General features: G+C 43.6%; 2 protein-coding genes across 3 annotated transcripts; both read right to left on the minus strand.

Moving 5' to 3' along the window:
• Positions 1-1530: 1530 nt before the first annotated feature.
• LOC134186161 (fucolectin-1-like) lies at positions 1531-6898 on the minus strand. 2 transcript variants are annotated; one of them, XR_009970913.1, is made up of 4 exons: positions 6794-6898; positions 2992-3132; positions 2087-2927; positions 1531-1740 (listed from the first exon to the last, which is right to left on the minus strand). XR_009970913.1 is itself a non-coding variant. In XM_062654079.1 (3 exons), exons 1-3 carry the CDS (start codon positions 6858-6860, stop codon positions 2476-2478), a joined length of 660 nt encoding a protein of 219 aa, XP_062510063.1. In that variant the 5' UTR covers positions 6861-6898; the 3' UTR covers positions 1967-2475. The 2 variants fall into 2 exon arrangements, 1 of the variants encoding a protein (XP_062510063.1); XM_062654079.1 differs by lacking the exon at positions 1531-1740 and having other exon boundaries at positions 1967-2927.
• Positions 6899-8289: 1391 nt separating this feature from the next.
• LOC134185369 (uncharacterized protein K02A2.6-like) lies at positions 8290-14125 on the minus strand. Its single transcript, XM_062653149.1, has 7 exons — positions 12769-14125; positions 11863-12670; positions 11595-11819; positions 10913-11552; positions 10715-10865; positions 10420-10673; positions 8290-8475 (listed from the first exon to the last, which is right to left on the minus strand). The coding sequence occupies exons 1-7, from the start codon at positions 14123-14125 to the stop codon at positions 8290-8292; spliced, it is 3621 nt and encodes a 1206-aa protein (XP_062509133.1).
• Between the last annotated feature and the right edge of the window lie 497 nt (positions 14126-14622).

Here is a 14622-nt window from a genome sequence, read left to right on the forward strand (position 1 = left end):
ATTTGGGGGCGGAGCTTCTACAGCATGCGCAACCTCGAGGGTAACATTGCCGTTGACTAGGCTTTGTACGTAAGTTCACTACTTACCATTTCGTGCATCTTGTGAGAGACTTTGCCTGTGTAGAGACGCGTAGGAAGCCATTTCTTGAGTACGGCTTTTCGAGGGTAAGAGACTGCTGTTCAAGCTCAAGTCGCCTGATTCACACTCTGAACATATACACGTGGAGTAGAAGCACAGACTACTCATTGTCTAGTGATAGATTAGTTTAGCGAGTGAAATCATGCCACTTGGGAACCCATTTGAGGTAACCTGACATGTAAGACGTTTTGCATTGTTTCTGGGCAGTCTAGCTTGCTTCTGTATATATGTGATTGGCCAAGTCGAAGATGTTACTGTGATAACTTGCACTCGATAGGTACTGACGCGGATCAGAGTACAGTACACGTACACTACAGTCTGTATATTAGCACTGCCAGCTTACAAGTCCCAGAAACAGTTATTTCTAAAGTAACACAACACACACGCACTAGCTATTTCATAGCTGCAATCTCTAAATCAGAAAGCAGAGGCTGTTCTACCTCATCCGCAGGTGCAGTTGATCGAGATATGGATATAGTCTAGTGACCCTAGAGAAGTGAAGATGTTGATTGTCGAAAATGTCAATGAGACTGAAGCTGATGGTTTACATCGGATAATTGAACAGCAAGCAAATGAAATAGTGGAACTTGGAAACAAGATTAGAGTTCTCGAGTAAGACCTTGTATCTGCAAATGAGTTGCAAGGAATCGCTCGATCAACACACTGCCAAACGATAAAATCAAGTTTTACAAGTTTTGTGTTGAGAAATGTGCTTGATACAGTGTGGAGCTGGATTGAACCAGCAGCCAAAGCTATTACTCTGTATAGCAAACAAACAATCAGGCCAAGGTACATCAATTGATGTAAGCTCATGAGCTCACCGCCTTCCATGAAGGGTTGAATAGGCCAGACAAATTTTTGCAGACTCTAGTTCGACAAGATACACAGTTTCACAGTTCCAGAATGCTAGATGGGGGAAACAAGTACTCCTATTCAGCCGCACAGTGCCTCACATTCGGCACCAAGAATGGCTTCCCCTACCGCAAATCTTCACCTGATAAAACTTCCATCGCTAGGAAATGAGTAGTCTGTCTTTCCACTCCACGTGTATATGTTCAGAGTGTGAATCAGGCGACTTCAGCTTGAACAGCAGTCTCCTAGCCTCGAGAAGCCGTACTCAAGAAATGGTTTCCTACGCGTCTCTACGCAGGCAAAGTCTCTCACAAGATGCACGAAATGGTAAGTAGTGAAATTACTTACAAAGCCTAGTCAACGGCAAGATGATCTACGGTTCAGAAGCAGACCCGGAAACGTTGACTTTGTGTGCAGCGTGATCGGCAAAAGGTGCGTGTTACCCTCAAGGTTGCGCATGCTCTAGAAGCTCCGCCCCCAAGTCTATTGCCATGAGACACCTGGTGTGTAAACATGTTCCTGGTGCCAATGAGTACAACTGTAAATACAATACCAGAAACTGTGTTGTCCATAAACAGTAGATCTAAGGTTCATAGCAAAGAGAAAACATTCCAATGCCTAACAAAGTCAAAAACTGCATCGAATTAGTTTAAGAGTAGCAGTTTACAGCTGTGCAAAATTCATGTGTTGTAAACCATTATATACGTAGTAACTTCCACTCATTCGTAAAGAACACCACACAGTATTTCCCTGCAGATCAAACCACAGTAGTAATACCTACCCAGCAGTCAGATAGATGGCTCTGGTTTACATAATTCTCTTATCTGTATTTTGACTAGCTAAAAGCATAAACATGGCAGGAGCTCAAATGAGTTTCTAGAAGTTTGGTCCAGATAAGAATAAAGGTGTCAGTGAATTGCAACCACAATCGGATGGACAAACAAATAGACAGACACACAGACAGACAAACAAAACAGACAGACATAATAATATGGACAGACAAACATTTCATCATTACAATACTATTGAACAGTTGAAAACCACAAAACAAACTCAAAGCATCCAGTTAACTATTATCACATGTATGCAGTCTTACCCACAAGAACATTCAATGTAAACGACTTTGACACTATAGAACCATCAGTTGTGGTATATTGACATGTATACACTCCTCTGTCAGAGGCACTAGCTGACTTGATGTAGAGCCGCTGCACACCATTCTCATACATCTGATATACACCAGCATTCTGTACACTTGAAGATGGTACGTCATTGGCTGTGCTGTGTTTCCATTGCAAGAGAGCATTAAAGTTGGTCACATCAGGACTGACACCACAATCAATAGGATTAGAGTAATCTTGATTATCATCAACTGTCACACTTTTTCCTTCAATATGCATATTATTGTCTAGAATAGCAATCTCCAACTCTACAACCACAACACATTTACTCTTCATTCAACACCTACCTACACCACAACATCATCTAACCATAGTTGAAAGCCACCTCACATAACATAAGTATGAGATTCGTCCCTATTCTATGCAAATTAATGTATCTTCCCCAAACTGGTGGGCTGCAGTTAACATCTCGCCATATTGCATTAGAGGAAACGCCGTCATATGGAGCCTTTCCACACTCGTGGTTGTCATTCCCATTGTTTGTTAAGCTGTTACCAACATGAACATACACATTCTCACCTCTGTCGCCTATAGGGATAATTCTAACAAGTGACACAAGATATTCCTTTTGCAAGTCAACTCGAAGCCAAGGATTGACAGACTCCGTTGTAGCGGCACAATCGGTGCCTTCAAGTTTCTGTCCAGTAACCATTTTTGGATTGCCATCTATAGCTTTTGCAGCAACAAACGGAGAACTGTGCACTGAACTCATGGTCACTGTTGCTCCAAGAGAGGCAGATAGATTGGTTGCCATACCTACATCACATAAACATTGCACATAAAGCAACAAGTGTGACTTCCACCATAACAGTAATCATACAAGATGTGACTATGCAGATCTCAGTCGATGGTCCTGTACACATCTGACCACTCATTGTAGCTGCTTGACTAATCTTCCGAATTCTGGTGCCATTTCCACATTCAACGCTACATGAACTCCAACTACCCCAACTGCAATCCACTGGAAACACAACACAAGACAATCAATAGAACCTTACTGTACTACCCAGCATTTTGCTGCATGCCGGTATATTCGAGTTTTACCAAAACTTGCGTGAGGCAGTTCTGGTAACTAAACCGGCATGCCGGTATAGGGTGGGGTAATGCCGGTATAGGATGAGGTTTGCCAGTATAGGATGGGATAATGCCGGTATAGGGTGAGGTTTGCCAGTATAGGGTTGGATGTGGGCGGCGAGGGTACTGCTGGGGAAGGCGATGCGATAGATATTAACATCGCGCACGTGTTGCATGATGGTGGAGTCGGATGATGGCACTCTCAAGAGGCAGGAAGAAGACACGACTGCCGTGGAAGAGCATCAAACAAGCATTGAAGACGACAGTAGTCTAGCACGTGGAAGAAAATCTGATAGCATTGCCACGAAATTTCGCGTACTTTCAAAGTACGACAAACTACGCGGAAACAAGTCAAAGACAGCCAAAGAATGCGGAGTCTCCACGCAATGTGTCCAGGATTGGGTAAGAGACCCAGAATCACTGCAAGAGACCAAACGAGAGCGACAAATAGCAGTCCGGAAGAGAAGACATGCGCCAAGTACGCATGATTTGTGAAAAGAACGGGGGAAGTTTCCACGTTTGGAAGAAAGAGTGGTTAGTTGGATGAAAGATCTTAGACAGAAGGGCGTCACGATCAGCGGAGGCGGTATCAAAAGATATGCCAAACAGGTGTATGGTGAACTCTTTCCAGAAGATGCAACAGTTGAATTTAAAGCTTCTCACGGTTGGCTGAACTGGTTTCTATCACATCACAGCCTTTGTTGTAGAAGCGTCACAAGCCAGGGACAGAAAATACCCAGCAATGCCAAAGATCTCGCTGAAAACTTTCTTTAATATGTACACGAGAAGGTTTTGACAAGAAAGTTTGAAATGAACTATGTTGGCAACATGGATGAGACACCTCTATGGTTTGATATGCCAAGTTCACGATCATATGACTTTCAAGGGGTCAAATCTATACCAGCAAAGACCACAGGGAAGGAAAAACTGAGGTACACAGTTGTGTTGTCAGCTATGGCTAATGGCTCAAAGCTTGCTCCAATGGTAATTTTCAAGGGCCTGAAGCATGTTCCCAAGGGGAAGTATCCAAACGATGTGCTTGCACAAGTCAATGAAAAGGGATACATGACTTCCGAATGTCTGGAAACAAAGTGTGTGAAAAAAGACCAGGAGGATTTTGGCGCCCACCATCCCTGATTGTCATGGACAGCGCAACGAGTCACCTTAAGAAACTGTCATTTCATCTTTCAAACAACACTACAACACTGAAGTAGCAATAATACCAGAAGGAATGACTCCAGTATTGTAGCCCGCAGATGTCCACTGGAACAAGCCATTTAAGACAACAGTGAGAGAGAAGTGGATCCAGTGGCTCAGTGATGGAGAAGTGGAGTACACTCGTTCTGGCAAACAAAAATCAGCATACTATGAAATGGTGGTGCATCGGGTGTCTGAATGCTCGAAAGCCTTGTCTAATGACTTCATCCACCAGCCATTCTTGAGCCGTGGAATCACTAGAGAAGCATCTGTTAGACTTCACCAAAGACTACAACTGATATTGCAAGATGAGGCAGTTAACGACGAAGATGAAGAAGCTAGTGGTCTTACAGACACAGAAGAAAATGAAGAACAGGATGAAGAAGCAGAGGATATGGAAGAGGTTGATAACTGAACATTACCATTTAGTGTTGTAAGTTGTACCGTTAGATAAAGAAGCAGAGGACATGTAGGAAGAACTTGAAGACTGAAATTTACGTTTCAGTGTTGCAGTTTTGTTCTTCTACCTTCTAGTTAGTCTCTTTGTGAATGACCCATGCACACTTGGAGAAGCAGTCATTTGACCCCGCATTTTGCTGCATGCCAGTAAACCCCGGAGTATACCGACACCCTGGTCAACTTCGGCATATACGGGCATGCAGCAAAATGCGGGGTAATACGGTACTCATTCATCAAACTTTCCATGTAAAATTATGATTGAAGCAATGATTACAGGCATTGTTGCCAGTTTAGTGATAGCTGTAACGTTCACAGATAGCATAAAATGCACTCACTCAACTAGCAAAAGTTGTGCTACGAGTGCTACAACTATCTAGGCTATTCAATGACTCAGTGTTCAAAATAACTGTCAGACATCAAACATTTCTGTACAATTTCAACTCTTCTCCTTCCAAAAGCTGTTTCTGAAGAAACAATTTGTCTGGACCTTTTACCATACTCCCTCAATTATTATCCAAAAACTCAAGTAAGCCCCCAGCCCTAACCATGGCCAGATTGTCACACTTCTTAGTCCTTTGATTAGTGCTAATTGGCATTTTCCACAGTCACTTTTGGCTAGATTTGGTAATATTCAACTTGCAGGCATGCCTGTTGACCATGTTAACTAAAGGCTTTAGATACCAGCATAGAAGACTAGGTTTCTATATTTTACTAAAAAAATCCTTCTATATTCTACTATATTTTACTAGTAGTGATGTTTTGAAGCTCTAGTGTAGTAGTTAGATCCCTCCACTACTACATATCTGTCATAAACAGCCTACTAGTAAGCAATTAGTTCGGAACTTCCCATCATTAGATGGGGGAGCAGAATGACATCAAAACACACATGAGACCATCTCCCCACCAGACAGACAGCCAACGGAGAGCAAGTGTGGCTACGTGAGGACTAGTGCCTATATAACACAAAAAAATTCTCACTGTCCCAGCCAACAGCCACTCCCTTCACGTTAAGTTCCTCTAGAATAATGCAGTGAGTAGGAAACACTACTGATTTCGAGTTGGCCAAATATCATTATGCATTGCAGACAACTTTTCATTGTTTATTTCTGACAAAGATAAGTAATTGCGAACACGAAATAGACTGTTGTGGTAAAACACTGTCATGAACTTTATTCGCTGCTCATATTGGTTGTCTGCAGTTGTAGTGTGCAACCAAACGGAAATACTGCTAGTGACTGCCTCCACAGAAGGCGTGGTACATTCCAAACACACACTCAAAAGTACTTTTAGAGTGTAGTCTTGATAGCCACGCCCCTTCGCAAAAGAGGCGTGGCTAGCGAGACTAGAAGTCACGCAGACCAGATGTTGTGACCAGAGCTAGCAAGCACTTTTGAGTGTACACCCTAGTTATTTGCTAAGTCACGTGACCATTACAAATTCCGTTTCTCATGGCTCATAGCTGAAATCATAGAAACCATAACTGTACTACATGTTATTGTGATCACCGCAAAAGATCACCCGGATAATCAATATATCACTTGTCACATCACTTTCAACACACTCTGTTCTCAAAACTTCCAAACTTCGCACCTTAATTAATTAATTAGCACTTGCCAAAAATTCGTTGGCACCGCCGACGCTATACAGTAACATAAGTAAACCTCGGGACGTTTGTAGCTCCCTGCAGATAGACAACTATTCCATGAACATCATGCGCACACAAAGGGGGTCCCGCTGCGACATGAGCACTTCGGAGTACGATAATCGGGTGTATCAAAGTGCTAGTTGACGCTAAACTAAAACTGTGACGAGCACTGCACCCACCTAAACGTAGGTGAGAAGGAAAGGTTTTCTCGCACCTCACACAGTAGGATATAGTTATAGCAGCTTACCTGCGCAAACGCCGTGCAAACACAAAAGCAGAAGACAAGTCGCGGACAGCAGCAAGACTTCATTCATTATTCCGTGACGAACGTCTACAAGTTACGTTAGTCCGCTATACGGGATAGCTAAGCATGCGTTTGAAGCCCGGATAATCATGTAGCGTCTGCTAATAAGCCAAACTTCGTAAAGTTTGGTAACGCACGTTAAATAAAACAATTGATATCAACAACGCTACTATAATAATTGCGGTTACAAAAATCTCAAAATCAAAATGTGAGAGACCAAGTCAGCGCCTGTTCTCATTAATTAAAAAGGTTAGAACCATCACCAGAAGACTATCGTGGTATTGCTGTCACCACGTGTGGTAGTAGGTACACAGTGACACTACACTGTACCGTGGTGCACGTGGCTAGAAAAAGGCAAGCACTGCAGCAATCTCGCGCTTGCAACCAGCGTTTAGTATGATCAAATTGTCGTCCGCCCGTGTTTTAGTGTAGTACTTGCAGAGATGCACGCGTACTGTACGGTACCAGGTAAACACTAGCGTACCGGCACGCCCAGAAGCCACCTACTACCTAGTAGACAGACTCATGACTCCGACACAACAATGTAGTAAGGTTGTAAGTAAGCTACCAGTTTGAAGACTCTATTTTAGCAATTAGTAACACTACCAAGCTACACGAATCTCGTCTACCCATACCACTGGACATGAACAGTTGAACCCACCATATTTATTTATAGACAGCTAGAAAAACAAACAGTTGCAAAGGTTTCTTTCCACGGAAGCATGACGGAAATACTAGGCAAGTTTGTTATAACAAAAAGGTTGTGTAGGCAAGACCCGACGGGAGACTAGTAAGATAGTCAAATAGCCTCGACGCTAGGCCTTCCTTTGCTTTCGGTGGTCCTTCAACGAGAGGATAGCAACGGGCAGTATCACGTGATGTTGTCTCCGTTTGAGAGTGAGTTCGAGCGTTTCTTCTCGTTGTATTCTACATTCATCTACATCTACATTCATTCTACTTCTACATTCAGTATACCTGATGTGGAAAAATGCCGTATAGTATGAACAGTAGTTGAGTTTGTAACAGCTTCAGCTAGCCAACATTTTGACTTATCCTCCCAAGGAGGTCGATCAGTGACACGCGACTGTAGTGGCATTGGTACAGTACTGATATTTATGAAATCATAAGTTCCTATATTTCAAATAAATTAAACGATAAACAACGCATCAATATCCAATCAACAAATTGGACAAAGTAAACTGACCATTTGAGACAACTCCAACTCAATCATGCCCACAGGCAATGAACGAGTTCTATAAAGTCAGTAGCAGCAAACGTATCAAATATACCACTAGACAACAATGCCCAGCTTAGAAATTGTAAATGTTTAATTCCGCCATGCTAAACACACATGCATGGCAAGCACTAAGAAATGCATTTTAAACATATAAAAAGCCACAAATCATTATCAGAAAGTTCTCTCCTTTATTACATTGAGATCAAAGTGCCGATTCACCATCCATACTATCATACAACAGTTCCTCATTCTTCCTGTCTTGCTGAGCTGCAACAGCTCTAACCTCTAGATATCCACATGATTCAGCACTGCTGCCTGCACCTGTAAGAGCAAATCTGATGTGCTTATCCACAGTAACTCTCTGGTTAATACTAGACTTGAGTGTGTCCTAGGTTATTAAAACATAAGTTATGTGCAACAGCTGATAAACTATCGTTAAAGCAATCAGAACCAATACTCATGCACTCCTTAACTTCCGCTTATTTGGCACCTGTCATGGCCACTAATTAGATCTATAGTAGTGTTCTGTCAGCAAAATACTACATTAGTGATGAACTGTAAATCTCTGACTGCAAATAATTATTAAAGGTGCTCACCCATGCAAGCATAGACACACTCACGCAAACATGATTTCAAGTTGTGTCATAACAAAGCAGAGCAAGCGAACATCTTACGCTGCACCACATTCTATGACATACAGTCTTTCTTCCAAGTATAAAGAGAAATGCGAATTGTGTTCTAGTGCACCACGGCAGTTTGCTCCTCGTACTTGATATTTCAAGAAAGCTAATGACAAGAGTGTTAGATTCTCTATCCACACATTTACCATTTACCATCTTGAGATAGCTTGAATGACAAAGCGCTTTCTCAATCATTTTCTTGAGGTTAATAACCCGAAAATGGATGGAGCACAGAGCATTTACTGTGATGGCATCTGAACTCCAGCGTAAAAGAAGCCATGGAGAGTGCCGGACGTCTGGCATGTCAGCGTGGAAACGCTTATTGGCAACCCTTGAAAGAGGGAAGTACTTCTCAAAGCTTGACTTAAGCCAGGCATATAATCAAGTACCACTTGATAAAAGTCAGTGCACTTATTGACCATTCCACTTTTAAATTTAGTTTGGTTAAAAATTGAAAAGTACATCGAGCATTTCAATTTTTGGACCAATTTTTAAGTAAAATTAAAAATTAAAAATTAAAAATTGAGTTACTACATATAAGAAAATCAAAATACAAAATTGAAAATAACAGCTGCACTTTCCGGCCAAGTGTATTCTATGTAGTCTTCAGTGACAGCACCTGCAATTGATATAATGCAATTTGATTGATGGCGCCTACAGTCTCATTCAAGGTGTACACTATCTAATAAAAGGGGAAAAGACCAACGTCATAAAGCCAATGCCACATCAACTGGGACTATTTCCACCCTCTTGTGTGCGAAGTTCTTGGCCTGTGATCACCACACAGTTTGGAAGTATTGAAGACCATCATATGATGTCTATCTCTCAAAAGAAATTTGACAGTAGGCCAGGCAGTCAGTAACATACATGAACAACTGTTGGTGAAACTCTGGCTATATAACGCTAGTCTCACGTAGCCAGCCCCTCACCTTTTCTATTTTCGGTAGGCGGGGAGGGTCTGGTGCAGTTACTTTGATGTCTTCCTGTTGCCGCTTGTACCATAAATGGTCAACTAAAGACCGGATATGCCTGGCACTGAGTGAGTACTTATCTCTTATGCAACTGGCTGAAATTTCCTTCTCTTCGTCTTCTTGCGAATTGCGTTATCATGTGAGCGACGCAGTCATGTCTCTGCGAATGTGTAACTTCTATGTGTACTTACACAGTGTAGTGTTGGGGATACCCGGAAACGGACGCCAAGTACAGTACAAGAAGACTGACTATATTAGATGTCTAGGCTAATCATATAACAAGTAGACGCATGCGTACACAACATCTTCTCTCCCCTTTTGAAAGCTAACGCAACACAACAGGAACATGTACTGTAATACAACATTTAAAAGTCATGTATTGTAGTCCACGTGAAAATCAGAGTGAGCAGCGGGCCTGGAGATAGGACGGTTGCTTCGTCGAACGTGAGGCCGTGCTTTGTGCGAGACTGCGCTAGATTCAGCAGGAACGCGACTCGAACGATCAAGTGGTTCAGACTGAGGAGATGGAGTAACCGCTGCAGCTTCAATGAGGAGGTCGGCGTTCCAGAGAGAACCATCTGATTATCGGAATGAGGTTGAGGAGACTTGCTTCTTGATGGCGAGTGGGTTAGAGTATGCTGGTGCCATCTTATGCCGTCTGATTTGATTTTTTATTCTTACAAGCTGACCCTGTTGAAACTTTGGAATTTGCACTGGGTGCTTGTGATCGAAGTATGGATTCATCTTTGTTTGTTGGCTTTTGATGTCCTGGGCTAGCTGGTCGGTGCTGGGCACATCTGAAGTGACGACTTGGAATGGAGGTTGTAAGATGCTAAGAGGTAGTCGAAACTGCCGTCGAATCATAAGCTGAGAAGGAGCGTAACCCGTTCTACAATGACGTGAAGATCGATAATTCAGAGGGTTTCTTGGAGAGCCTAATGAAAAGTGAGACCTTGTGCTCTGTGCGTACGTAGACCCTGCTTTAGCGTTTGGTTGAATCGCTCAACTCCTCCATTAGATTGCGGATGATAGAATGCTGTTGTGGAATGCTTGATTCCTTTGTTGGCCAGAAAAGATGTAAATTCGTATGACCATTGTCCGAAATTATAACCTCCAGGAGACCCCACCTTGTGAAAAGATCACATAGGAAGGAGATGACCCTCTGAGAGCTGACATGACTGCATAAATGTATTTCAGCCCACTTAGAATGCAGATCATGGACAACAATGATGTACTTGTGAGTGGAGGGAGCACCATGAATCTCGTCAACTATATCAATCTGTAGCTTCTGCCATGGTTGCTTTGGCAACTTCACTCGGTTCAGAGGTAATTTCGTGGGTTTGATGGACTTTCCACTCTGAATGCAAGCTTCACAGCTTCGAACATGGTCTTCGCTCTGCTTATCGATGCCCGGCCACCACACTGAGGTACGACACTTCTGCTTGGTTTTGACCATGCCTGAATGGCCTTCGTGAGCCATAGATAAGATCTTCTGCTGCAGAGATGCAGGTACGACCGCACGTTCTCCTCTGGCTAAGCAGCTGTTATTCCAGAATGAGAGCTCGTCTCTGATCTGAGAAAACGGCCATAACAGACTATCCTCGATTGTACGTAGCCAACCGTTGATGGTAAATCTGCAAACTTGACAGAACAGATCATCATTTCCTGATGCAAGACGAAGTTCATCCAAGGTGATGATGCTATCGAAAGGTGTTGTCAGTAGCTGCACTGGCTCCTGTGATGTGGAGGCTGGACCAGACAATATTTTGGGTGTCCTCGACAAACAATTCGCTACCTGATTCTGGATTCCAGACCTATAAGTGGTAGTAAAAGTTTACTGGTGAAGGCGATCAGACCATCTGTGTAAGCGAAGTGGACGTCGTCCAGTTCCGTATGAGGACAGAAGAGTTGTGAGAGCCTGGTGATCAGTTCTGAGTGTGAACTGACGACCATACAGGTAAACATGCCAATGTTCACATGCCCAAATGCAAGCAAGTGCTTCACGTTCGCCCACTGAGTACTTCTTTTCGGCATCGGTCAGTGCTCGTGAAGCATAACCAATTGGCTTCTCCATCAACTTCCTGTAATAACACTGCACCAAGAGCAGTTGATGATGCATCACACGTCGATGCCAAAGATGAAAAATTCGACAACATAGGAGTAGTGAGTGATGCCTTTACTTTTTCAAATGTTGCTTGGCATTGTTCTGTCCAGTTCCAAATAGAATCTTTCTTTAGTAGGTTTCTCATTGGTGCCGTTATAGTTGCGTACTGGGGTATGAATTTGAGGTAATAGTTCGCCATCCCAAGAAAAGACATCAGTTGTTTGACTTTTGTTGGAGCTGGAATGGTAGAAATTGAATCTACCTTGGACTGAATGGGCTGAATGCCATTACAAGAAACCCGAAACCCCAGGAATTGAACTTCGATGCTTCCAAATACACACTTTGTGTTATTAAGAGTCACGTTGTGTTTTTGCAGGCAATCCAAGACTGCAGGCAATCGTCTATCATGTTCTTCTTGGGTAGCCCCATGAACAACGATGTCATCCATGTAGACAGAGACACCTTTGAGGCCAGCAACAGTTGACACCATTATCTTCTGAAATGCACTGGGAGCAGAAGAGAGTCCGAAAGGCATTCGTTTGAACCGAAAAACGCCATCATGACTGACGAACGCAGTAACATTTCTTCCTTTCTCTGTCAGTGGTATTTGCAAATAACCTTGAGATAAGTCCAATTTGCTGAACGCCTTGCTGCTGTGAAACTGGCTAGCTAGTTCATCAACTGTAGGCAATGGATACTTGTTAGGAATGACTGCCTTGTTGACCTCCCTGAGATCCACACAAAGGCGGATACTTCCAGTCTTCTTTCTGACAACAACCAGATTAGATATCCACGGAGATGAGTCGATGAGTTCAATGCTTCCTTGCGCTTGAAAACGTTTTAGCTCAGCTGACACTTCGTCTCATAGTGCCAGTGGCAAGCGACGGCAACGCTGAATAACTGGAGGAATCATGGGTCCATCCTACGCTCGAGAGCGTAGCCATCTAGCACTCGAAGTTCACGATCAAGAAAAAGAGATGGCCAACGTCTGGTGTTTTCAGCTACACCCAAGGCTAACACTGGAACTTGGTGTTGTGTAGCAATCGAGAATCCCAAGTGATCGAAAAGATTGACGCCCATCAAATTGGATCCGTTCGTTGTCGCAAAAAACTGAAATTGACTGGCTGGCTGATCTTCATGCTGTACAGACAATGAAACCGTACCCAATGCCTTGATTGGTTTTCCATCATATCCGGTAAGCTGAGTTGAAGTGGTTTGCAACTTATAGTTGGGAAACAATCGACGCCAGGTTTCTTGATTAATGATTGACACTTTGGCTCCAAGGTCAACAATAAAACTGAGGTTATGACCAGCCACAACAAAGGAACACAGTTTGAAACCTGTTTGTTGACAGGTGGGTATGTTAATAATGGATCTGACTTTGGATGACCCGGAAAAATTCTTGGAAGATCGACAGCATCGGCCAAAATGGTTCAACTTGTGGCATCGAAAGCATTCTTTTCCTTTAGCAGGACAAGATGAACTCCCCAATTTGTGGCCTGACATACTGCAATTCCCGCAGTACGGAGATGATTCGGCCAGTTGAGTTGAAGATTGTGATGCAGATCGACCATATCGCGGTAATCGAGGCGTCTGTTTTTGTTGCTTTGGTTTTTGTGCTACTCTCTGTATGTCACTTGTTGTAGGTTGTGCAGATGCGGATGAGGTCCCGCCCATCTGCATGGCTTCCTGCTTTGCGGATTCTACTTGGCAGGCGATTTCCAGTGCTTTCATGCATAACAAATCGTCCTTTTCGAGGAGAAGTCGTTCCCTAATTGCCGAAGACGCTGTCTTTTCGATAAGTTGATCGTGAATCATTTGATCATGAAGAACGCCAAATTGACACCTCGCTGCTAACTGGCGAAGGGCGGAGACGTATTGCTTAATGGTTTCCCCTGCCGCCTGTGAACGCTGACGGAATCGATGTCGCTCAGTGATCACGGTTGCCTGTGTGCCGAAGTGTGCTGTGAGTTCGCTCACAATGCGCTGATACTGTTGTGCTTCAGTAGGCTGTTGCTCGTCGTTTGCTGGTTGCTGTTGTGGGACGTCCAGGGTGGCTAACACTCGCTGACCCTCTGTACCTAAGCATTGCTCCAAAAGAGCCTTCTTTCGACGATCAGGCAAAGCATCAAGACCTGCAGCGAGCAAATATGTTTCAAATGCATGATACCATCGAGACCACTCGACTGGAGGGTTGCCGGAAAACTGCAAGAATGGTGACGGCGGCTGCACGCTGATGGGCGGAGCTCGTAGTGACTGTTGCTGCTGGTCTGCTTCTGCCATGTCGGGTTGTAGAATATCCTCGTCGCCAAATGTGGTGTTGGGGATACCCGGAAACGGAGGCCAAGTACAGTACAAGAAGACTGACTATATTATATGTCTACGCTAATCATATAACAAGTAGACGCATGCGTACACAACACATAGGGCGTCGACGACAGCCTAGACGTAACTTACGAGTGTCGATCAGTCGCCCTGTCTCCATTCAGTCGCGCTGTTTGCCCTGTCTGACCGAGCTGTTGTGTGTGTTCTGATGCTCATGTTTTGTCGTCTCGTGCTAGCTAGAGGTCGACAAGACACGGAGAGCGCGCTCATTGAGTAGTCGGTGGCCATGGAAACAATGGACGTTGCAGTGTGAAGACGTTCGATTCTTGCTGACACTGTAACGTCAGTATTCAGGCACATACGTACATACAATGGTTGGTGACGGATACAGAGCAATTGAAAGCAATTGACGTCCCAACGTTACGTACGTACGTGAAGACTTGCCTGCGTCCATC

The sequence above is a fragment of the Corticium candelabrum genome, chromosome 10 (assembly GCF_963422355.1).
Source record: "Corticium candelabrum chromosome 10, ooCorCand1.1, whole genome shotgun sequence".
Classification (NCBI taxonomy): domain Eukaryota; kingdom Metazoa; phylum Porifera; class Homoscleromorpha; order Homosclerophorida; family Plakinidae; genus Corticium; species Corticium candelabrum.